Raw genomic sequence first — 25,428 nt, forward strand, 5'->3', positions numbered from 1 at the left:
CAATATTATATTGGTTTCAAGTGTACAACATAGTGATTCGACAGTTATCTACTTTATTAAGCCCTCACCCCAACTAGTATCATCACTGTCTGTCAACATAGAAAGATGTTACAGAACTGTTGACTATATTCTCTATGCTGTACTTTCATCCCCATGACTAATTTATATTATGGTTAAGATCTGTGCCTCTATCCCCTTCACCTGTTTCACCCACCCACCCCGAACCCCTCCCCCATGGTAACCACCAGTCACTTCTCAGTGTCTATGCATTTATTGATATTTTATTCCTTTTGTTTTGTTTTTGGATTCCACATTTAACTGAAATCATACAGTATTTGTCTTTCTCCACCTGGCTTATTTCACTTAGCATAATACCTTCTAGGTCCATCCATGTTGTCAAAAATGGCAGGATTTCTCCCTTTTTATGGCTGAATAATATTCTGTTGTATATATGTACTGCATTTTCTTTATCCATTCATCTATTGATGGATACTTTGGTTGCTTCCATATCTTAGCTATTATAAATAATGCAGCAGTAAACATAGGGGTGCATATATCTTTTCAAATCAGAGATTTTGTTCAGGTAAATTCCTACGAGTGGAATTACTGGGTCAAATGGTATTTCTATTTTTAGTTTTTTGAGGGACCTGCTTAATGCTCTCCACAGTGGCTGCACTGTTGTACATTCCCACCAACAGTGTAGGAGGTTCCCTTTTCTCCACATCCTCTCTAACACTTGTTATTTCTTGTCTTTTGGATAGTGGCCATTCTGACTGATGCAAGATGATATCTCATTGTGGTTTTGATTTGCATTTCCCTGACAGTTAGTAGTGTAGAGCATCTTTTCATGTGCCTGTTGGCTATCTGTATTTCCTCTTTGGAAAAATGTCAGGTCCTCCATGCGTTTTTTAATCAGGTTATTTGTGGGGGTTTTTTGGTGTTGAGGTATATGGGTTCTTCATATATTTTGGATGTTAACCTCTTATTGGGTAAATCATTTATAAATATATTCTCCCATATTGTAGGCTGCCTTTTTGTTCTGTTGGTGGTGTCCTTTGCAGTACAGTTTTTTTAGTTTGATGTAATCCCACTTGTTCATTTTTTATTTTGTTTCCCTTACCCAAGGAGATGTGTCTAGAAAAAAATTGCTCATGCTTATTTATGTTCAAGAGATTTTTGCTTATATTTTCTTCTAAGAGTTTTATACTTTCATGTTTTATATTTAGGTCTTTAATCCATTTTGAGTTTCCTTTTGTGTATGGAGTTAGACAGCAATCCAATTTCATTCTCTTGCATGAGGCTGCCAGTTTTCCCAACACCAGTTATTGAAAAGTCTGTCTTTTTCCCATTGTATATTCATGGCTCCTTTGTCATATATTAATTGGCCAGGTATGTGTGGGTTTCTGAGCTCTGTATTCTATTCCATTGATCTATGGATCTGTTCTTGTGCCAGTACCATACTATTCTGATTACTGTAGCTTTGTGTATAGCTTGAAGTCAAGGGGCATGATACCCCCAGCTTTGATCTTTCTTAAAATTGCCTGGGCTCTTTAGGGTCTTTTGTGGCTCCATACAGATTTTAGGGTTATTTGCTCTAGTTCATTGAAAACCGTATGTCATGTTGATTTACAAACATACATCTATTTATAATTTGGATTGTTCATTTAGTAAATGAGTATTTATTAAGGGCCTGCTGTGTATCAGGCACTGTTGTAAGTGCTTAAGCTGCATCAGTGAAGAAAATCAAAGACTGCTACCCTTGTGGAGCTTAAATTCTAACAGATGGACAATAAATAATAAAGGAGCAAATTGTGTATATTGGAATGTTATGAGTTTTGTGGAAAAGAAAAAGGCAGAGCAGAGTATACCATCAACCAGGAGTGCAGAGTAGGGGGCAGGCCGCTACTCTAAGCAGCGCAGACCCCATTCATGTTTGATGTGCATAGCCACTTCACTCATTCATTCAGCAACTCTCTCCAGAGTGCCTCCCATGTGCTGTGGCCTGGAGATGCAGCAGTGAACGGGACAGAGACAGTCCTTTCCCATCTGGAGCTTACATTCTGAAGGAGTGTAGACAGTGAACAAGCAGTTACATGTGATAACTGCAGGTTGAGGTAAGTAATATTAAGGAAATAAACCAGGCAAGTAAAGGCAGGAGCAAATAGATGGGTGGTCCCTCCAAGGTGACATTTGAGCTGGGCCTAAAGCATGAGAGTGAGCCAGGCATGAACAGTGCTGGACCCGGTGCGATTAAAGGTGCTGAGGCCGGAAGAGACTTGGCAGGCAGAGTAAGCGGAGAGAGGCCTGTGTGGGGCGCACAGGGTGCAGGGCAGAAGGGAGCAAGTGAGTCTGGAGAGACTAGACAAGGACCCAGGGACAGCACAGGGCCTTGCCAGCCACAGTGAAGGGTCTGGATTTTATGCTAACACCAGGGAAAAGCCACTGACGGGTTACACAGGACTTGACCTGATGTTATTGTGTTTTTAAAACCTCATCCTGTGTGTTGAGTGAAGAGTGGACTGCATAAGCAGTTCTCTCCATAGCTGCCAACTGAGCAGGACACAGACAGTTCACAAGCTGAGCAGCCACCCTCTCTTATGTGTCAAGCAGTGCACTTTGTGCTTTCCTGTGTGTTGTCTCATTCACTCCTCTCAGCCCAGTTTCTGGTTCGTCCAGAAAGAGTCCATGTAAACTGTGAATCATTGTCTTGCAGTGGTCCCCAAAATGCTGGGGGGCAGGGGGAGCTGGGGGTCAAGAGTGAGGGGGCCCCGGGGAGGTGGGGTTAGTCCAACACAAAGCAGCAGTTGGTGCCCTCCATTTTAGAGTGAGTGGCCCTTTTGACTTGCTGGAGGTTCATTCTTTTTTGGAAGCCGGAGTGCACAGCAGTCCTTCCTCTGCCCTCGCTGAGAGCCAGCCCTCCACGGAGAGGAACGGGGTGTTAAGCCAGTTGGCCCTCGAGGTTCGCAAGATCACTCTTGATGATAAGCCCCACCTCTAAAATGAGAAGTTCTGGGGGACGAGACCCCTGTCCTGGTCACTATGGTAACTCAGTCCCCACGGCATTCTGATTAAAAATGCTTCCCCGTTAGGGACTCTGAGTGTCGGTTGAATTTGGTTGAGGCAGGCACTCAAAGGCTTCAGAGGTAAACTTTCTAAGCCTGTTTGCCAGGTTTCTTAAGCAGATGTCCAGGCAAGCTTGATTCTGAGATGAACCCAAGGTACATGGGCTACCCTGAAATACTGTTGTGTTTCAACCAAGAACCTTTTCCCCCTTTCCTCTTCCCAAACTAGCAACCTGAACTATGTAACTAGACATATTGCATCATTCATGAATCTGATAATACTCGTTCTCACAACCTATACGCACGCAACTACAAGTCTAGAGGCAAATGTTTACCTTTTCAAAATAACATATTCAGGTAAGGTTATTTCAGCCAGCCTCCCTTTCTATTGAATGTACTCACAGCTTTCTGATGTTAGCTTTTTGAACAGCCGGAATTTCAGCTGGGGAAAAAAAAAACTTCCTTTGCCTTACTATGCCTTCTGGAATCTGATAGCTTACATGCATTAAAGTCTGATAAATGCAGCTCTTCTCTGCCACTTTTGGGCTGTATTTAGAAGGGAAATCAAGAGGATTGCCTCTTCCTAGACACAGCTGAACTCTATAAAGAGCCTCTGTCTTGTAATCTGTTTTGGAGATCTGCTGCATGTGTTTCTAATACCCCATCACATGAGGAGGTCTGACGTAGGCACCCAACATGACTATATGAAAATGTACTGCAAAGATGTGTGTCAGGTGGTGGAGCCGAATCACTGAAGCAGTGCCCTTTGTCAGAACGCTTTCCTGAGGAGATTCCCCTTCAGTATGAGCCCCACCCTGGCCCAAAACAGTCTGTGAGTTTGTCTTTTGCAGGATTCCAGGTCAGTGTCCTAATGCAGTGCATTCTTTTTTTAGTTGGGCTTTATTTCTAAGTTTCTTTTTATAAAAGAAGACTTGCAGTAGAGAGAGGAGAAAGTTCGTTGTCCATCAGTTGTGTTATGTATGTCAGGAATTAAGTGCCAAGGTACTGCAAGAGGGCTGTGGCCTTTGCTTCTGATCAGAAGATTTAGAAAACCGGGGTTTGCAATGGCTTTGGAGAGTGGCCTTGTGTTCAGTGGCTTCTAGTTCTAAGAATGTGCACTGCATAGCATTACTTCACTGTCTGTCATGTCTTAAAGATTTACTAATAAAAATACAACGGGTTTTATTAACAAGCCCTATAAAGTTCTACATAATAGATACGTTAGTTAACAACTTCAAGAGGTTGTCCAAGATTTTTTTTTTGCGTCATTGAGAGAGTTTGTACAGAAACTCTCATTTTAAGTGTTTTGACATCTGTGTGTTTCAGTAAAGTTGCCTTGACCAGTTGTGGGAGGGGAGAGTTAACTAAGCTGGAAAATACTGGGAATTAGTTGGTTAGATTATTGCCGAGAGTTGTTTCCCTTTTCTCAATTTCTGTCCCAGAGTGAGTGAACCTGTGTCTAAAAGCAGCATTCTGGATGCAATGGGGAGGAGGCTAACTGAATAGACGAATGGATGGAACCATTTGGGCAACAGAATATTGTAACCTTTGAGATTTGGAAGGCAGGGATGCCAGTCATGGTAGATTGTGCAAAGACAATACAGGGAGCCTCCTGCAGGCCAAGGGGCAGCTTTCACTGGAGTTCAGTGTGGAAGGACTATTGGTTCACCTGGTTGTTCAGCCTCACTCAAACTCAGGAGAGACAGTAATCACTTCAAACTTGGAAAATTAAAAACAGCTACAGAGCATATACCTGACTGTGGGTATGTGTTTCTCTATCCCTTGGTCTCTCCATCTCCTGAGGATTTCTGCTTTGCATTTTACTACACTTTCATTCAGTTTGTCTTTAATTCACTTAGGCCTAAATATGACTTTTATCGAGTAAAATGATTTATAAATATTTTCTTTAAAAACATAATTTTGAACATCTTTGCATAGATTAGAGTGGCAATTCTTAAAGTCTGGTCTCCAGACCCCTTTACATTCTTACAAGTCATTTTGGATCCAAAGAGCTTTTGTTTATCTGAGTTATATCTGTCAATATTTACTATACTCAAAATTTAAAATGAGAATTTTAAAAACTATTAACTCATGAAAAATGGCTATGATAAAACCCAGTTGCATGGTAAAATATTCTATCTAAAAATAACTATTTTCTAAAGCAAAAAATGTTGGGAGAAGAGTAGTATTGTGTTACATATTTCGCGAATATCTTTAATGTCTGGCTTAATAGAAAAACAACTGGGTTTTCATATCGGCTTCTGAATGCAGTTGCAGTATGTTGTTTTAGTTGAAGTACCTGCAGAAAATCCAGTGTCACACAAATAGGAAGTTGGAGAAGGGAGAAGTTTTTTAATTGCTTTGTTAATTGTGGATATTCTTTGATACTATACCAAAACTTGACAAGTGGCAGTGTCTTAAAGGTTAGTGCAATATGGAATCTGAAACCTTATCAGTGAACTTCCCGTACTTTGTTACATTTAAATGCACTGGTCCCTCGTACACCCTGTAGCCCATGCATGATTTTTTGTAAACATATGCATTGGTTATTTGGAAAATACTGGTTCACTGAAATTTCCAAATTCATTACACAATATCAAAAAATCGCATTCATTGAAATTACCACCCACCTAATTAGAAAACTCATTCTGTGTTGAGAAGTGTTGAGCTCCTTGGTGGATACAAGTTTTCCAAATTTCTAATTTCACTTGGAAGTTGAATTTTATTACTAACAACATAATGGCTACTTCCTTGAAGTGACAGGCATACTTAGCTCATTTTCAAGAAAATGCTTGCCAAATACCCACATTCTGAGAATAGCCATAATTTGTCAGTCATTCTTTCAAGTAAAAGTGGTGTTCTGTTAAAAAGTTGCCTAGTTCAGCTCACAGCTCAAAGAACCACTCCAGTGCTTTTCCTCAAGGTAATCATCATTTTTCAGCATGCACCAAAAGTGTTCTATGTGTACCTTCTATTTTACCACACAGAATAGAAAAACATATGTATTGAAGGCTCAAGACTTAATAGGATTATTAATTTTACTCATTCATTTGAATGTTACTGGCTTGATGTCAGCTAAGGTGCCAGCCATTTACCCATCACTGCGTTTGTACCATCAGTGTACATGTCAGCATATTTAAAATAAAAAAAAGATGATATTCTAGTGTTATGAAAATGTACTGACCTCACAAACTGAAAGGGTCTTGGGAGGCACAGTGGTCCATGAATTACCTTGAGAACTGTCAAATTAGAAGGAAACTAGTGGAAGAAAATAGACAAGAATTAATTTTTATTTTCCTATTCATTTTGCTCTCTGTAGAGTAGAATTTGGGTTCACCTAGATTTAATTTTTAGAGCTTTACATCAGGAACCTTTCAAAGCACAGTGTGTAATTCAAGCCACTTGCTCCTCAGGTTTGAGGGGCCATTTCCTCTCCACTCACTGTCAACATCACCAGCCTTGCATTGTACATTGAGAGTGCAAAGATGAGTTACATCCTCCCTGCCCTGAAGGAGCCCATAGGGAAAGACACAAATGTAAAAAAAAAGTCATAATACTACATGTTAAGTAAAGGTAGGAGCCAAAAACTGGAAACTCCGGAGGCTGGAGGCTACCCAGATGGGGTGTCACCTGAGGGGAGTAAGTATAAGGAACTGCCAGGCAGAAGAGCCAGGGGCAAGGGTGGAGGGACCTTAGGAAGAAATGGAATTTTCTCCCTAAAGCTTTCTTTACAGATGGAATGTGGAAACCTTCTAAAGTTATGAGAAAAGGCACCCATGACTAGGGAATATGTGTGCTTAAATTTATTTTATTTTTTAAAGCTAGTTATTTTAAAAGCAGGCAAAGTAAAATCATTTTAATCATCAAAGGTATCATCAGTGCCCATCTTTGCACTATATGTATGTGTATTTATTACATAAACTTGGAATATGGCATGAGACAAAAGCAGCAGAAGATTCTAAATATGACTTAAAATTTCCCAAAGGCATTTATATAAACTATAATTACAAAGTACAGTTGACCCTTGAACACTGAAGAGGTAAGGGGCACCACCTCCCACATTAATGAAAAATTTAGCTACTAATAGCTGGCTGTTGACTGGAAGCCTTACCTGTAGCATAAACATTCAGTCAACACATATTTTGCATGTTTTATGTATTCTATACTGTCCACTTGCAACAAGAAGCTAGAGAAAAGGAAATTTTTTTTCAAATTGTCACAGATATCCCAGACCTTTTCCAAAATATTTATTGAAAAAATTTCACACATTTTAAACCCATGTTGTTCGAGGGTCAACTGTAGTTTATCATGTATTTATAAAATTCCTAAAAGAATTTTAAATATTTATGAAGTATACTTTATATAAACACATGTGTACTTATAACTATAATATAGAATCTTATATTTAATTTACATAGTTTTATATTTTGTTTATATACTATGTAGATGCCGAATTATATGTTCACTCTATTTTTATGTACTTATAAAATATATTTACATAAAGCACATGTTCCCATATTTACATAGTCATATATTTGTACATATATGTGGATATATACATGTGTGTATTTATGCATTTAGAAGGTATATGGTAAAAAGCTATTACAGCTAAAATACTCAGGAAAATAACAAAAATCAGATGATCAGAATTATCTAATTACAAATTAGCTTATTTTTTAAAACTACTGGCTCACAAATTTTGGCATCTATACCATTTTTGTTAGCCATTTTCATTTTTATTTATTCCATCTCAGTAGTATAAAAGTAGTGAATTTGTTGCATGAAACTTGCTTTTTAGAAAACATCTTAGAAAGTTTAAATTAAATCTCATCTTCTTTCCAAATCATATTTCTTTTTCTGAAATCTATTGTGGGCTTTCCACTGGTAGGAATTCCTAAGACTTCTGTTTAAAGTTATTCTCTATAAAGAAAGAGAATATTGCTTTAAATATTGTTTTTGGTGAGAATGACTATGCCCCCTCCCTGACCACCCCCATTCCTGAGCTCATATATAAGTCCATTTTAATATCCTTAATATCCTTAAAGAAAGTATGTCTGATGAGATCTGTGGATCCCATGTTATTTTACTTAATGTTCTTATCATCACACAAACCGAATCTGCTAACGGGGCCAGGCTGGTCATATTACTGAGAGAAACCACTTGGTGGTAAGAGCTTGGGCAGGCTGTGTGTGTGTGTAGGTGTAGGTGACTGTGACATGGGGACACTGCTACTAGGCACCCATCCTTCCTGCCAGGCAGGCAACAACCCCATTGTGAAACCTTCATAAGACTATATATCAATGATACTTAAAAAAAGAAAAAAACCATGTTGTTGCCTAGTCTTCCTAATTTTCAAGAAAATGTATATTGATTTTTATGTTAGATCTTACTGTTTTTCAATATCAACTCAGTTTTTCAAAAACATGGTTCCAAAAATCATGTGGGTCAAACAATCCCTGTGGGGACCAGATTTGCCTGTGGCCTCCCTTTGATTTCAGCACACTGCAGTCTGATTTTTTTTTTTCCCCAAATCAAATCTGATTATGACCCACAGTATCATCCCTTCTGGTTTGCAGAATTTGAACTCTTTATTGCACTTTTGACATGTAGAACATGGCTTTTAGCTCTAGCACCTACTGAGATCATCAGATAACTACAGTCCTGAAGCTGTTGATGACAAAACTAGGTGTTTTGGAGGGAGGGCACTGGTAAGTTTGGAAAAGTAGATGCTAGCATCTTAAAGACTAAATTGTATCTTCAACAACATTTACTGCTTTTTCAATTTGCATTTGCAGATTTGGATTCTTTAAATTGTTACATTGACTCTTCTGATGGTTAGGCTTCCTAAGGGTATGAAACTTTCTGACTAGATTCCCTTTGTCCAAATCTGCAGAGCTAAATTGTTCTCATCAAGACCCAGTAAATGTCACTTCCTCCTGCAAGGGTTTGCCAGCCTCTCTCCTGGGTGCCCTCCCTCCTACCTGCTCCCAAGCCGTTCTCCTCAGATTCCTGGCACCTCTTCCAGCATGCCTCTCCTACACATCCATTGGGTGTCTTTATTTTGCAGCATTTCATGAACATGTCTTACCTCCCCTGCTATACCACAAGCCTTGAGGGCAGAATTTTCATTTCGTTTATAGCATGGGGTTTTAGTTTCAACCCCCATGCCAGTTTCTGGCTGATTGATAAAAACTACCTGAAGAGCCTCGGAGATAAGGTAGGAAGGAGACTTTTAATCTTTACTTATTGTGTCTTTTGAATTTGGTATCATATGAGTGTATTCCTTATTCACTAAATAAATAGAGGTATAAAAATAATTTGAACCAGTAATTCCACTCCTAGGAATTTACCTGAAGAAAACAAGATCCCTGATTCAAAAAGACATATGCACCCCTATGTTTATCGCAGCACTATTTACAATAGCCAAGATAGGGAAGTGACCTAAGTGTCCATCAGTAAGTAGATGAATGGCTAAAGAAAGCATGGTACATATACACAAGGCCATATTCAGCCATAAGAAGAAAACAAATCCTAATTTTCAACAATGTAGATGGAGCTCGAGGGCATTATGCTGAGTGAAATAAGCCAGGTGGAAAAAGACAAGTACCACATGATATCCCTCATTTGTGGAGTGTAACAACAAAGCAGAACTGAAGGAACAAAATAGCATCAGACTCACAGACTCCAAGAAAGACTAGCAGTTACCAAAGGGAAGGGGTTAGAGAGGGTGGCTGGGGAGGGAGGGAGAAGGGGATCAAGAGGCATTATAATTAGCAATCACAATATAGCAATGTAGGTAGGTCACAGAGAAGGCAGTATAGAATGGAGAAGACAAGTAATGACTCTATAGCATCTTACGCTAATGGACAGTAACTGCAGTGGGGTGTGGTGGGGACTTGATAATATGGGTGAATGTTGAAACCATAATTTTGCTCATGTGAAACCTTCATAAGATAGTATATCAATGATACTTTAATTTTAAAAAAGTAAACAGATCCCAGGGTCTCACCTTAGGTGTTGTAAACTAGAATCTGTGTGAGTGAATGGAGAGGAATCTGTAAATCTGTATTATTTTAAAGCTGCACAGATGATTTTGGTCCATAGCCAGGTTTGAGAACTACTGTTGCAAAGCATCAAGTAGGTTATTCCGTAAGCACCTGTCCACAGGAGCAGTGAACACCTGTCTTCCTATGGCATTTAGCCTGATGCCTTATACTTAGCAGTTGTTCAGGGAATATTGGTAGAGGGTATTCAGTTTTGAGTTCAGATACCACCCTCTCCGCCACTTTCCTAGCTGGAGGTGGGGCTGTCTGCCTTCCCCAGGCTCTCGCCCAGTCTGTGTGAATAGGCTTCTTCTCACCTGGACCACCAGAATGGCCTCGCTAGTTGGCTTCCTGCCACTAGCTCGCCTCCCTTTGATTTTAGCACACTGCAGTCTGAGTGATTTTTTTTCCCCAAAATCAAATCTGATTATGACCCACAGTATAAAATTTCCTGTGGGGGATCTTTGAGAGCCCTTTATGACTGGGTCTGCCCCTTTCTCTCTGAGCCCATCTCACTCAGCACATAGTATGGAGGCCTGCCATGTGCCTAGCATTGCTGATGACGCTGGGGACAGAGCAGGGTGCATGCTCTATGCTGCCACACAGACCCACTTACCAGTCCCTGAGCTTTTATTTTCCCATGGTGTTCCTTCTGCTTAGGTGCCCTTCCCACACCTCTGTTTTATTTACTGAGGCCAAGCTTTCCAGACCCCTCTAAATAATAAGTTGTCATTTCATCTTTTGACACTTGGTACATACCTTTAGCATGAGGCCTGACATCATGGATTCCAGTTGTTAGCTGACAGCTCTCTTCCTTCCTCTAGACTCAACTCCTTGAGGGCAAAGACTTGCCTTACTCTCCTCCATATCTCTAGCTGGGAGCCTTGTGTCTGGCCATGGTGGGCATTAACACAATTGCTGGATAAAACTGAAGCACGAGTGAAGATCATTATGTGTGCCCAACAGGCAAATCAAGGTGCTACTTAGTAACTATGATTTTTAAAAGATTTCTGCCCCACAGAGGTAGATACTCCCCTGAAAGAGGTAATACTTGGATTTTCCAAAGTTATGAGGATGTTTTAATGACATATATTATAATGATACTTCCTATTATATATGTTATTCTAACTGTAAGTATGACTAAGATATGAAATGTTAGCAGTTGGCCACTTTACTAATCATCCTAACTGGACAATTTAAGAATCAGAATCCCACAGAAGTAGGGAGACTTAATCTGATATCCCAGAATACATTTACTAGCTTGATGTGGAATATTGTATTCCCCAAATGGAGGCAGATCCCAATGGGAGGTTCAAAGTGCTGTGGATTGGAGTGTTTTGGAAGAAGTAGTAGTTTTGAGGTAGAAAGACAAAATAAATGTCAACATAGAACTAAGCCAAGGTGGAAGCCACCTTTTTAAATCAAATAGCATATGTTTTGCCAGATCTGAGACTATCCAGTCAGGCTGGATAAAGAATTGAAATAATGTCTTGGCTGCAAAGAAGCCAAACAGGATAAGACTATGATATATATGAGTCAAGAGAGAAAGATCCTATAGAGGCCTGGAATAGACTTCAGGGAGGACCAAACAAATGTCAGCACAGTATTATTGATCTATAACCAGTGAATTACAGACTCCTGTGACCTGTTCAGGGGTGTTCCTTTCTCCCTTCAAGGACACAGAGGAAGCCATAAAAATTCCATTTCACTTAATCCCACTTTTATTTATTGATTTGGTCCCCAACACTTCTAGAAGAGATTCATGGAAGATTGCAGTTAATGGCTGGGTAAACAAGATAGAACTAACATTAAATAGAGACAGTAGTCAGACCAGAGATCCAGGCTAACTTGCTACAACAATTGATGGTAACAGTTACTTCTAGGCTTCCTTATCCTGGGAATTATAAGAGAAACATGGTGAGTATATTATTCTCTTTATCTAAATTAAAGAATTTGTTAGTAGAAATGTACTTTCTCTATGGCTGAATGAGATTAAAGAATGTATCAAATGGACCCTTATATAAAGAACATTAAACAGCATAATGGACATGGCTTATGACAGCTTTACAAAAAGGTATAAAGAAACTCTGCATGTAGCCATCTGCTCTTTCCAGCTGATTGAAAGCTGTGAGCTACATGTTCGTATGTTAGTGCTAGGAAGCCTCTGTGAGCTAAAGAAATATTGTAAAGCTATATGGGTTTCTGGATGTCACTTGATAAGGGACAGAGACACTGAATAGCTGGTTAGTATGTCCTTTAGACCAGAGGAGTTTGCATCTCACACAGTAAGGTTGAGTTTTCATTTCATTTGTGTCTTTGGTTACTGTGTACCATTTATTTTTTATTGGGGATGAGAACAAAAACTGCTTTTAACTATCCCTAACTAGGATATTAGTTGGTAGGCTCTGGCCATCCCAGGCTCATAGTACAGAACATATGTAGAGAATAACAAGAACTAGGCTCTGGGAAGAACAGAGATAAGATCCTCAAACCAGAACATGAGCCACTATGCCTGTAAATTGTGCTAGTTTTGCACCTGTGCTAGATTCAGTGCTGTAGACTCAGAAACAGACTTTCCCGGTTTTGTGTCATATTTTCTTTTTGTATGCCTTCAGTACTTCCCAGAGGTCATTTTGAAAACCCTAGTCTGGCTGTACTGAAAGGGAAAATCAGAGAAGGAATGAGAGGGGTCCCCACATGGGCCAGGAGCACAGAGTAGCACCAGGTGCCCTGCTGGTCAGATTCTGTCCCACAGACTGAGACTTCCTCTCAGAGGCCCTTCAGAGCTGCTCAGTACGGCTCCTCCAGCTCTTGCTTCTCTGAGCAGGCACTACCTTTACACCCAGGTACTGTGCACTTGGGGAAAATATTTTAAAAATAATTTTCCTGTTTTATGAATTATGTTTGTATCGGGTCATCAGAGATATTTTTGTAAAAATAGGAGGCTTGTGACAGGAGCCTGGTATTGCCCAGCTCTAGTTCAGTGCAACAGGATTGAGTGATTGCAAGACCCTTAACATTTAGGGGGAAGAAACACCCCTCTCCCAAAATTGGAACATGTATATAATATTTGGTTGCAACTTCGGAGAAAGGAGAAAGAGTTCTGGGAGGATTTCCAACTATAACAACTGTTAGCAATGGCATGAGAAACAGGCTGGGGTAACATAAAGATTTAGTTGGTAATGTTGACACTGAGTCTTGGAACCAACAACAAGTGTATTTTTATACCAAAAAAAAAAAAAGTTTTGAAGAGGTTGTAAATAGTCTAGAAATAAAGAAGTTACTTGTGGAAGGGTCTCTAATCATTTCTCTCCTCTTGTTTCAGATGACAGTCATGTCCCTTTCCAGGGACCTCAAGGACGACTTTCACAGTGACACAGTGCTGTCCATGTTAAATGAGCAGCGCATTCGAGGCATTTTATGCGATGTCACGATCATCGTGGAAGACACCAAATTTAAAGCCCACAGCAATGTCCTGGCTGCTTCAAGCCTTTATTTCAAAAATATCTTTTGGAGCCATACAATCTGTATTTCCAGCCACGTCCTGGAGCTGGATGATCTCAAAGCTGAAGTGTTTACAGAAATCCTTAATTATATCTACAGCTCCACGGTTGTCGTCAAGAGACAGGAAACAGTCACTGATCTTGCAGCTGCAGGGAAGAAGCTGGGGATATCCTTCTTGGAAGAGCTTACTGATCGCAGCTTCACAAATTCTCCAGGTCCCTATGTATTCTGCATTACGGAGAAGGGAGTGGTTAAGGAAGAAAAAAATGAAAAAAGGCATGAAGAACCAGCTATCACGAATGGGCCAAGGATCACAAATGCGTTTTCCATCATTGAAACAGAAAATAATAATAACATGTTTTCTCCACTGGACTTGAGGGCAAGTTTCAAAAAGGTCTCCGACTCCATGAGAACCACTACTAGCCTTTGCCTGGAGAGGACCGATGTCTGTCACGAGGCAGAGCCTGTCCGCACCCTGGCGGAACACTCGTATGCCGTTTCTTCCATGGCTGAGGCGTACAGGAGTCAGCCTGCACGTGAACACGATAGCAGTTTACCTGGGAAAACAGGTAAAGAAAATGGTGAAGCTCTTGTGGCAAAACCGAAAACATGCCGAAAGCCAAAGACACTCTCTGTACCCCAGGATTCTGATTCACCTACAGAAGATACAGCACCCCCTCCGGTAACCAACTTGGAGGTGAATCAAGAAAGTCCACAGCCAGCTGCAGGTCTTTCTCATTCAAAATCTCCCGACAATGAAGCAGACGTCCCCCTTCCGAGGGAAGAGGAAAACAAATCCTCCGACATTCCGGCGCCGCCCCCAGCAGAAGTACCCCCTCTCGTTTACAACTGTAGCTGTTGTTCCAAATCTTTTGACAGCAGCACTTTGCTCAGTGCCCACATGCAGCTCCACAAGCCCACCCAGGAGCCTTTAGTGTGCAAGTACTGCAACAAACAGTTCAGCACGCTGAACAGACTGGACCGGCACGAACACATCTGTATGCGGTCAAGCCACGTGCCCGTTCCCGGAGGAAACGAGCGCTTTTTAGAAAACTATCCTACCATTGGACAAAATGGAAATTCATTCACAGGTCCAGAACCTTTATTACCAGAAAACAGGATTGGCGAGTTTTCCAGTGCCGGAAGTTCCTTGCCAGAAGCGGACCACATGGTTAAATTTGTTAATGGACAAATGCTCTACAGTTGTATGGTATGCAAACGCAGTTACGTGACTTTATCCAGCCTCCGACGACATGCAAATGTTCACTCATGGAGGAGAACATATCCTTGCCATTACTGCAACAAAGTATTTGCATTGGCTGAGTACAGGACAAGACATGAAATTTGGCATACGGGAGAAAGGCGGTACCAGTGCATTTTCTGCCTTGAAACTTTCATGACCTACTATATACTCAAAAACCACCAGAAGTCTTTCCATGCCATTGACCACAGACTTTCCATCAGTAAAAAAACAGCAAATGGAGGCTTGAAGCCTAGTGTTTATCCATATAAACTTTATCGGCTATTGCCTATGAAATGCAAGAGGGCTCCTTATAAGAGCTACCGCAATTCTTCCTATGAAAATGCTCAAGAAAATAGTCAGATAAATGAGCCTGTGCCTGGTCCCTATGTTATTCAGAATCCACACAGCTCTGAATTACCTACACTGAATTTCCAAGACAGTGTAAACACCTTGACCAGCAGCCCAGCCACCCCATTGGAAACATCCACATGCCAGGATGTATCCACTTCCGCCAGTGTACCAAATGCAGAGGGTACCAAATGGGGAGAGGAGACGCTGAAAGTCGACCTTGACAATAACTTTTATTCAACTGAAGTGTCAGTTTCTTCCACTGAAAACACCCCTGGTTCCGCCCTCCCGGTGGGAGATGTGCCCGGTTTGCCCTTGAGTAATGGCAGTGAGAACTCAGCCTCCGTGATCAGCTACAGCGGCTCAGCGCCTTCGGTCATTGTGCATAGTAGCCAGTTTTCGTCAGTGATCATGCACAGTAACACTGTTGCTGCCATGACGAGCAACAGGAAGGCCCCTTCAGACCCGACTGTCGGTCAGTCCCGGAGAGATGACAGCAAACCTGAGCCAGAGAAAGTGGGTAGAGTGGTCAGCAGACCCAAAAGCATTAAGGAGAAAAAGAAACCTATACCAGGTAACAGGGGAGAAACACCAGAGGAATCGAAATACGACACTGATCCGGGAGGGTCGTTGAGCAAAACCACAAATATCACTAAAGAAACCGGTAAAACTGAAACGTACATCGCAAAGCCGGCTCTGCCTGGGACCTCCACCAGTAGCAACGTGGCACCCCTTTGCCAAATAACAGTGAAGATTGGAAATGAAGCCATTGTGAAGAGGCATATTCTGGGCTCTAAATTATTCTGTAAAAGGGGGAGACGGTCCAGTTATCAAGTGCAGGAGGAGACTTTGCCACAGGAGAATGATGCAGATGCCAACAGAGACAGCCCACTTGGGCTTTGTCAGACCGAATGTGTGGACCTGAGCGAAATGTTTGATGATGCAAGTGACCAGGACTCCACGGACCAACCTTGGCGCCCTTATTACAACTACAAGCCCAAGAAGAAATCCAGGCAGTTGAGAAAAATGAGGAAAGTCAACTGGAGGAAAGAGGATGAAAACAGAAGCCCAAGCAGTAAGTGTAAATACCCGGCAGAACTGGACTGTGCGGTGGGGAAGGCTCCTCAGGAGAAGGCCTTCGAGGAGGAAGAAAATAAAGAGATGCCCAAGTTGCAGTGTGAGCTCTGCGATGGTGACAAGGCCTCGGGGGCTGGAAGTCAAGGAAGGCCCCACCGGCATCTCACTGCCAGGCCTTATGCCTGCGAGCTGTGCGCCAAGCAATTCCAGAGCCCTTCCACACTCAAGATGCACATGAGGTGCCACACGGGCGAGAAGCCATACCAGTGCAAGACCTGCGGGCGGTGCTTTTCCGTGCAAGGAAACTTACAGAAACACGAACGCATCCACCTGGGCGTGAAGGAGTTCGTCTGCCAGTATTGCAACAAGGCCTTCACATTGAACGAGACCTTGAAAATCCATGAAAGAATCCACACTGGCGAGAAGCGTTATCACTGTCAGTTCTGCTTTCAGAGTTTTTTGTATCTCTCCACAAAAAGGAATCATGAGCAGAGGCACATGCGGGAACATAATGGAAAGGGCTATCCCTGCTTCCAGTGCCCCAAAATTTGCAAAACAGCGGCTGCCCTTGGAATGCACCAGAAGAAACACTTATTCAAAAGCCCAAGTCAGCGGGAGAAGAATGAAGGTGACATGTGCCATGAAGACTCAGATTTCCTGGAGAACCCACATGCCATCGATTCAGACGGCAGTGACCAAAAAGATAATGTACAAACTGTTGCTGAAAAAGTCCTTTAAGTGGCAATACTTAGAAAGATCTTCAAAATATAAGTTGGTGGGTTGTTGGTTTGTTTTTTTGTTTTGTTAGGTTGGCTTTGTTTGGGGTTGTTTTTTCTTTTTTGTTTTTTTAATTTTGTTCATACAACAGTCATGAAGGAGTGAAACGTAAAAAAGAAAATCTCATTTCTGAAAATTCCAGAAAAAGGATCCTAATAGCAACTTAGGGTTTTAGCATTAACTTCATGCAAAAGTGCACAAAAATGAAATAGCTGAATCTTCCAATATCCCAAGTATCTTGTGAAAGTTTATGAAGTTCTTAGCTGTGGTATTCCTGCCAGTAAAATAAAAGAGCTTAACTTTAGCCTAATTTAAAACTCTCTAGTAAGTGCTAATAGGAACTGGCTGCTGAACTGTCTTTAGTCACTGGAGAAAATAAGGGTCAAATACCATGAAAAGGACACATTCATAAAACTGTTAAAAGGTAAATGAGCTATGACAGTCATTATTCCCATCCAGCTTCTGCACTATTAAAAATTGTTTAAATTAATGGATACATATGAAATACTTAATATTATAGTTGAAAATATGTGTGAAATGAGTAACCTAAGTAGGACATTCATACATTATCTAGAACTACTTTTCTAGAACACAAAACTTGTAAAATACATATATAAATCACTATGACATTTTTAACTGTCCATGTCCCCTGTAGAGAATTATAATGATGAGCAATAGATCTGCAAATAACAAGGACTAATGGAAAAATCCATAGAAAGCATTTTGAATATGATTTAAGAGCATATGTATGCTTTTAGATGGAATGCTTCTCTTGAAGTTACAGCTGAGCTATTGTTACAACTTGTCTAGTCAAGTCACAGAAAACATAGGTCATGCCTTATCTGTGGGGGAGAGCCTTCCCAGAATGTACCTGTGGTTACCTGTGCTGCGTATTACTTTGCAATGGCCTCACATCAGAAAATGAAGATCAGATTCTTCTGCAACTCCCTGCAGTCTTCCATCCATCACAAGGCCATGGATGTGGAAGTTTATGCCAGACAGACTTAACCAGCCTCAAGGGTTCAAGTAAAACCTGACACCTCCCATTCCACTTGAGGCGTGTCTGGGAAATTTAGCAGGAGGCACACACACAGTGGTGCATTTCCAGGCACTTGAAAGTAGCAGATAGCCTAATCCCTACAATTATTAGCCTTTGTGGAGGCTGCGCAGCCCACAAACATACACTAGTATAAAACAGGAGGACAAGAGAAACATACTCCCTGCCCCACCCATTAATGACTTGAGTGGGCAAGAACCTCCTTGCCCCAAACAGTAGCTTTGTCTTGGTGGGTGTGGGGAGGTAGAATATGGAGTGATAAGATTCTATCTCCTACTTATATGATTCAAATATACCCACAAAGCCAGATTCCTTGTCTTCATCTTTGTAGACATCCAGCTCCCTTGCTAAAAACTCAACAAGTTTTTTAATGTTCTTTCATGCTGACCCACACCATTAACAACATTGCCCTCAAAGTCTGATTGCCCTATAGGATGTTCCATCATGTGGACTGGGTTCTTGGGAAGCTGGAACTCATCATTCTTACTTTTTAAACTGCCAGAATAGTAGAGAGAGAGAAAACATTCCTACCCTTTGATCACCAGTATGAGCAGGATCCGGGACCTGCAGCCATTCATGTTCATGGGATTTGATAGACGGAAACCCAAGGTTATCCAAGGTCGCAAGGTCACCATTATGAAGAAATAACTCAAGGACTCCAGTTTCTCTCTCCACGTGTTGTGATGTCTCCACAAAGACTTAACATTGATTTGGGTGGGCATGAAAGCATTTAACACCCAGAAAAGGACATGATCAAAGCTGACCTTTTTATACTGTAGTACTTGGCTGTTAAGTAACCCCAATATTGTATCTGCACTTATCTTTTCTTCTTTTGCTTACATACAGTATTATGTACTAGAGGAAACTGGGAAAACACAAGCGGATTCAACTTTATTTTAATCATTGTATATATGTGCATCTGCACTATTCATTTGAGTTTTGTGAAAGAGATAGTCACAAAGGGCTTATGAAAATCATTTTCGAATTGATAATAAGAATATTGAATAAGCAATCCTGTGATCTACTAATTTGTTTAATCTCAATTAGGATTATGAATCAAAGAGAATTACTGTGCATTTTACTCATTTTGATTTGAGGTAACTCCAAATATAAAATTATTACATGTAGTGATGTCTCCCAGCCCTTATGTGTGGAAATTTTTTAAGTGGACTTGTATGCTGATAATTCTAGACCAAAGTAAATATGGCAGAATATTTATACATGAAAAAATAATTTTGCAAATATTTTCTATAATTGTATTATTCGTTTAAAATGTTGATAGCTTGTGTTAGTTTCAGGGAGGGGTGTATATTTTGATAAAAAAATACTTGACTTTGTAATTCTGTATATTCTATACAATTTATAGCAGAGCCGTTTTAAGACAGCCTTGTCACATTTTTTGTTAATTGTGAAAACTTTATGAGTGATGTTTAAGTATGCATTGAGTACATAACGACCAACTAGAATTAAAGTAAGTGTAAACAGTGAACATACTGTATGCTGTACAAGATATATTGTAATTGCTGTTTTAGCATCTGTATTTTGGTTAGAAGATATTATAAAATGCAGATGTTAAGGGTTGGAAAAATCTAATTTTATTTTTAGAAATAATGAATATAAATTTGGTTTTGCTTGATTAAAATAGCTTATTCCTATGTTAAGTCTCTTTTTAAATGTTTTAATGTTACTTCTTTTGTGCAGCCAAGAAGCTATTTCATCTCTGTGAGTCACTGCATTATTTCACATACTATTCACTCAATATGTTTCTGTTTCTTACTTGTTTACATTCCATGGTACCTACTTACATGCTTAGGACTCAAATGGAATATGACATTAAAAAAAAGCAGAATAAGAGATTGAAGTCTTCTTATCATTTAGTACTTTGGATTGGCCTGATCTTATCATTGTAAATCAGAAAAGGGCTGGAAGTTTTCTGGTCTACTCATTCACAGGAAACAAATTACACTTTGTGAAGTGCCTGGTATATGGCAACGCCCTTTACATGGACTGTTTCATTCAGGTCTTCCGCCGACAACCCTGGGAAGTAGACTTCTTTATCCACGTTTTGTAGTGACTTTGAGAAGATCCCATGGCCCATGTGAGCCAGAAATCTAATTCAGGGCTGCCTGACTCCAAAGGCCATGTTTCTGTTCCTTCTTGATACCTTAGAAGAAAAGGCTTAGTATAAACTGACTGGACAGTGAGGAAAGGAGACATGACAAAGTGAGGCAGTGCTAGGATGGGTGTCGCCGAAATGACAGCTTTAATGAGCCCGTGCTGTCTCAGCTCCCCTGGGCTCAACAGTTGATTTTCTTACTAAGGCCTCAGCACTTTGGGTGTTGGCTTCTCTTACATCTTGGGATATTATCCTATAAAATCCATTTTTAAGAATGTGTACCCTTTTTTTATAATACGGAGTGAAATTACAATTCACTGCTATTCTAAGCTAGCAATTTTTCACATAAAAAAATTGGCTCCATCATCACAGACTGTACTCCTGACCTTAGCTAATTATCATCAGATGCATGCAGTAGTCACAGTGGGTAATGTGAAAGAAACTACTGGTGGCTCAGGCAGTGCGACCCGTCACCAACACAGGGCAAACAAACGTCCAGTTGCAATGCTGGCTAGTAGCATCAATTTTGTATTGAAGGGCAATCCAAACCAAATCCTGACTAAAAATGTGATAACTGGTATCTGCTAAAACTGACTTAATTAGCAAAACAGCCAATTTAATATTGCAAGAATTTGTAATGGATTAAAAACAAAAAAATCATACAAGGCAATCCTGTTTGTACATATTAATTACTTTGGTTCTTTTCATTCCTATTGCTCACCTTCCTCTCTTCTCACCTGTTGATTGATTTGGTTCCCTCCCTCTGTCTCCATGAGGTCTTTGCAAGGCGAAGATTCTTCCACTTCAATTTCCTCCATATCTGAAAGCTCTTCACCTTCCTTCCCAAATCCTGGCGTTCTGTGCTGTCATCTCCCTCCTGGAGAGAGCAGCCCCCCTTGGCCCCTTTCTCCCTCCCCAATATGCACTCCTTGACCCTGATTCTTCAAGGCAAGCAATGAGCAGGCAAGTTGGTGTGCAATTCTTAAAATGAGATACCCCAAATTTAGACAACTAGTGGGAGAACTGGTTATAACAAATGTGATCACATTTTTATTCATTCTTGACATCTAAGGCTTCAAGTAATTCTATTGATTTAGAATGATTAGCTGAGAAGTCAGCATTTCTTCCCAATAATTTAAAAAGTTATGACTTCTATATAATTGTTGGGATATTTTAATCCTGTTATAGGAAACTTTGATACACAGAGATTTAAAAGATGTAACAATGATAACAAAGGATTTTAATTCGTTTACTCAAAATATGCTTAATTTTGCGTGTCAGGCATTTAGTCCAGGCAAAGGCTAGAGAGACTAGGGGTGTCCTATGCCTTCGAGGAACCTGAGTCCAGGGAAAGAGACTAACTGATGATCACAAAACAAAACCCTGACCTCCAATAGGCTGAGAACCAAGTTAGGTTTATGTTGGGTTATGAGAGTGGTGGCACTGAGCTGGGGCTGTTATAGCCTGGGCTTCCCAGTACAGGGGTGGGGTCCAAGTAGGAGTACCTCAAACAAAGGAGCACACGTGAGTGTAGACTGTCCCAGAAGCCTGGAGTTTGGAGGAGTGAGCCAGGAGGGGAATGCAGAGGGCACATCACCAGGGCTTCGTGGGCCTTTCCAGAGAGGTCGTACTTCTGTCCTGACAGCAGATGGGAGTTGAGGTCAGAGAAGTGTATCACAGGTCTAAGCAAGCCAACAAGCCATTAGAGGGCTTAAGCAGAGGAAATTATGTGACATGTAAGAGTCATTCTCACTAATAGTAAAGAGACCACAGGATGGGATAAGGGTGGGGGCAAGAAGGTCACATGGGAGGCTGTGGTAGTACAGGAGAGAGATGACAGTGGCTTCAACAAGGTAGTGAAAATAGGCCACATTCTGGATAGATATTTTTAAGTCATTTAATAGGAAAAATTTCAAAATGCAAAAGTACACAGAATCAAATTAATCGCAGCACACCCACCATCCAATTTCAATAACTGACAACTCATAGCCAATTTTGTTTCAGCTATACCCTCACCTACGTCACCTCTCCATTGTATTATTTTGAAAAGCAGATCCCAGACATCATACTATTTCATGCGTGAATATTTCAGTATGCATCTCTCTAAAAATAAGCATTTTAATATAAGCATAGTATTATCACACCTTAAAAATTAATAGTTTCTTAGTATCATCATAGTGACTCTATCAGTTAAAATTTATGATCCTCTTATAATTGTCATAACTTTTTTACAACTTGAATCAGAATCCAAGTAAGGTCCCACACTACAATTGGGGGAGATAGATAGCTAATTGTCCTTTAATCTATAGGCTCCCCAGTCTCATAGTCTGAGAAGTTGTATATAACTTCCTGGGTTAGGTTATGTTTTTCCTTCAGGAGGTACATACTGTCTGACCAGATATGCTTTGAAGATACATCTGATAAGATTTCCAGGTGGGCTAGGTCCCAGGGGGTGAGGAAAATAGAGGAGTCGGTAATGATTCCTAGGTTTGGGGCTGAGCAATTGGAAGGATGGAGTCACGAGCAGACAGCTAGATATGTGGCTTATAAGTTCAGACGAGGGGACTGACCAGGTATCCATTTGAAAGTCATGTTTCATTCATTCAAGACATATTTGAGGTAGGTACTGGGAATACAAGAGTGGGCAGAACAAGTAGTCCTGGAGCTTATGATCTAGTGGAAAACACAAAAAGTAAGTAATTACAACTGCAATAAGTTACATGAAGAAGAAATACATGGTGCTATCTAATGAGGAACTGAACCTCGTCTGGAAGTTCAAGGGAAGTCATTGCTGAGGAAGTGACTTTTGAGCTGAGATCTAAAAGATGAGTAAGAGTTGAAAGAGGAGCGTTTCCAGGTAGGGGCGGGTACCATGTAAAAAGTCTTCTAGAAGTAACACCACGCATGGGAAGCCAGTGGTGGCCAGAATGCAAGAGAGATGGATCTGCGGTGAGCCTGCAGGACATAAAGTAGGCCACGCAGGGCCTCCCAGATGGCGCTAAGGACTGGGATCTTACACTAACAGCAATGGAAAGCTATTGAGTCGTTTAAAACAGACTGGGATGAGAAGAGGCATTTTAATCAGTTTTGTGTGGTGGAAAAGTCACTGTGACTGAAATGTAGAGAATGAATTGGAGGACAGTAGTGGCCAGAAGTAGAGCAGTTGGGAAATGACTGCTGTGGTCCAGGAGATGATAGTGGCTTGGATTACATGTTGGCAGGGAAAATAGAAGAGGGGGTGGGATTTGAAAGCTTAGGAGAAGATAAAATCAGCAGGACTTGATATTGGATTCATATGGAAGTGAGGGCTTGGGAGGGGTCAGGGGTAAACATTTGGTTTCAGAATTGTTGAAACTATGGAAATGTAAGATGTCCCCTATGATACTTGTATAGACAGAGTGCTGGAAAACACCAGTATTTGGAAGATGTGTTAAATAAAAACCTGTAAGAGACTGAGGCAGAGAGGGGGCCAAGAAGAAGTAGGAGGAAAATTGGAGGAGTGGCTGCTGGCAAGCTAGAGATGAAAAACCTCTCCAAAAGGAAAAAATGATCAATTGTGTCACATGAAGATAAAGCCAAGTAAGAAAAGTCTGGAAAGCGCGATTCTGCACTCAGCAGCTAGAAGGCAGAGGTGTATTGGTACACTGTTAACAACCTGCCCTTGGGAGAGGGGCAAAGCCTGATTTATAGTGTTTGCCAATTTCCATGGTATAAATACACCCTCCATGTTTGATTTGAAGCTACCAATGTGATGTCCCTGAGCTGCAGTCGGGAAGAGAGGCATCCAGTCAGTCTGGAACACAGGTGTGAGCCTGCTCTAGTGACTCAGCTGGCGATCTTGGCCGGAGTAGTGTCAGGGTGGTGGCACAGGGGGAAGCCGCCGGGGAGCTGCAGGAATGCAGGTGGGGACCGTGAGTCAGGACTCTTGTTCAAGAAGCTGAGCCGTGAATGGGCAGAAGACAGAGAAGGTAGCTGTGGAAGTTGTAAGTGGAACCTAAGGTTTGGAGACCAGGATTCCACCACGTGGGGTGGAGCAAAGGATGAGGAGGCAGGAAGTTCAGGGTTTTGGGGAGGGACTGCTTGTAGCCAAGAACTACAGAGCCTGGGTTTAATTTAAGGAAGTACAGACCTCAGTGTCTGATAGATGGGCACAGATGGAAGGGCCAGACATGAGGTATCTCAGTAAAGGCTAAAGAATCTCTGCTCCTCAAAGCTCTTCCACAACTATTTTCGTACTTACCCCTCACAACAGCCCCGTGTGGGAGCAATGATTTTTGTCTTCATGTGAAAGCTGTGGACATGCGACACAGGGAAATGAAGGGGCTTACCCAGGCTCAGAGAAACAGAACCAATACCTTTGGGTTTTCAGGACACTCTTTTTACCTCCGCAAGTGATTCCACATTGACTAAGGTATTTTTTTGAAGACCAGGGCCTGAGACAGTGAAAATTACCATGCCCTCCTCGATATGAGTGTTTACTAGAGTGAGACTCTAATGCCTGTAGAGTCCTAGGTCATTCTTTTTTTTTTGTTCAATGTGTTCTTATATGACAATTGGTATTACCAGACACTGTTCTAAGCATCTAATGAATATGAATTCATCTAATCCTCATGTTAGTCCTGTGAAGTAGATGTTATTATTATCATCCCCGTTAACATTTAGCATGGTTACCTTTCGCTGCACAGTGGCACAGGACTTAGTGGCTTAAAACAGCCACTTATTATTTCACATTGTTCTGTTGTTTGTCTGGGATCAGATGAGCAGGCATCTCAGGCAGCCGCCACCAAATGGTTGTGGGGTGGAGTCACCTAAAGGCTTGACCACACTGGGCATCCCAGCAGTCTCAGCCCAGCCCAGATTCAAGAGAGTGGAAGAATGGACTATACTTCTCAATGGGGGAGTGACAGGCACATACAGAGAGGAAAGGAATTGGTAGCAGGCATCTTTAGAGACAAGCTGTTCTATAAAAGAGAATCCCTAATGAGAAAACCAAGACACAGAGAAGTTAAAGAGTTTACCCAAGGTCAAACAGCTGGTCTGCAGAGAAACAGTTACTCCCAGGCAGTGGAGGTCCAGAGCCTACTAGGGGAGGCAAAAGGGACTAAGACCCAACAATTGCACAGCACAACCTCTCATGGCAAAGCCATGGTGCTTAAGAGCACAGTATTATCCAGAGTAGAACCAGAAAGGTCCTGGAGCTA

The 25,428-nt window shown here is 41.1% G+C and overlaps 1 protein-coding gene across 13 annotated transcripts in view; it reads left to right on the forward strand.

Moving 5' to 3' along the window:
• ZBTB38 (zinc finger and BTB domain containing 38) overlaps window positions 1–19,766 on the forward strand; it is a 125,282-nt gene extending 105,516 nt beyond the window's left edge. For 9 of the 13 annotated variants that reach the window (XM_036877397.2, XM_036877400.2, XM_036877396.2 and 6 more), the window contains one exon: window positions 13,431–19,766. In XM_036877397.2, the coding sequence (XP_036733292.2) occupies window positions 13,431–17,015 (3,585 nt within the window). In that variant the 3' untranslated portion in view covers window positions 17,016–19,766. Of the gene's footprint in view, window positions 1–3,570; window positions 3,922–10,929; window positions 11,082–13,430 lie in introns of those variants that run through there. The other 4 variants (XM_036877401.2, XM_057498179.1, XM_057498195.1 and 1 more) reach the window with 2 other exon arrangements.
• Window positions 19,767–25,428: the final 5,662 nt, after the last annotated feature.

This window comes from Manis pentadactyla, chromosome 1 (assembly GCF_030020395.1).
Source record: "Manis pentadactyla isolate mManPen7 chromosome 1, mManPen7.hap1, whole genome shotgun sequence".
NCBI classification, from domain to species: domain Eukaryota; kingdom Metazoa; phylum Chordata; class Mammalia; order Pholidota; family Manidae; genus Manis; species Manis pentadactyla.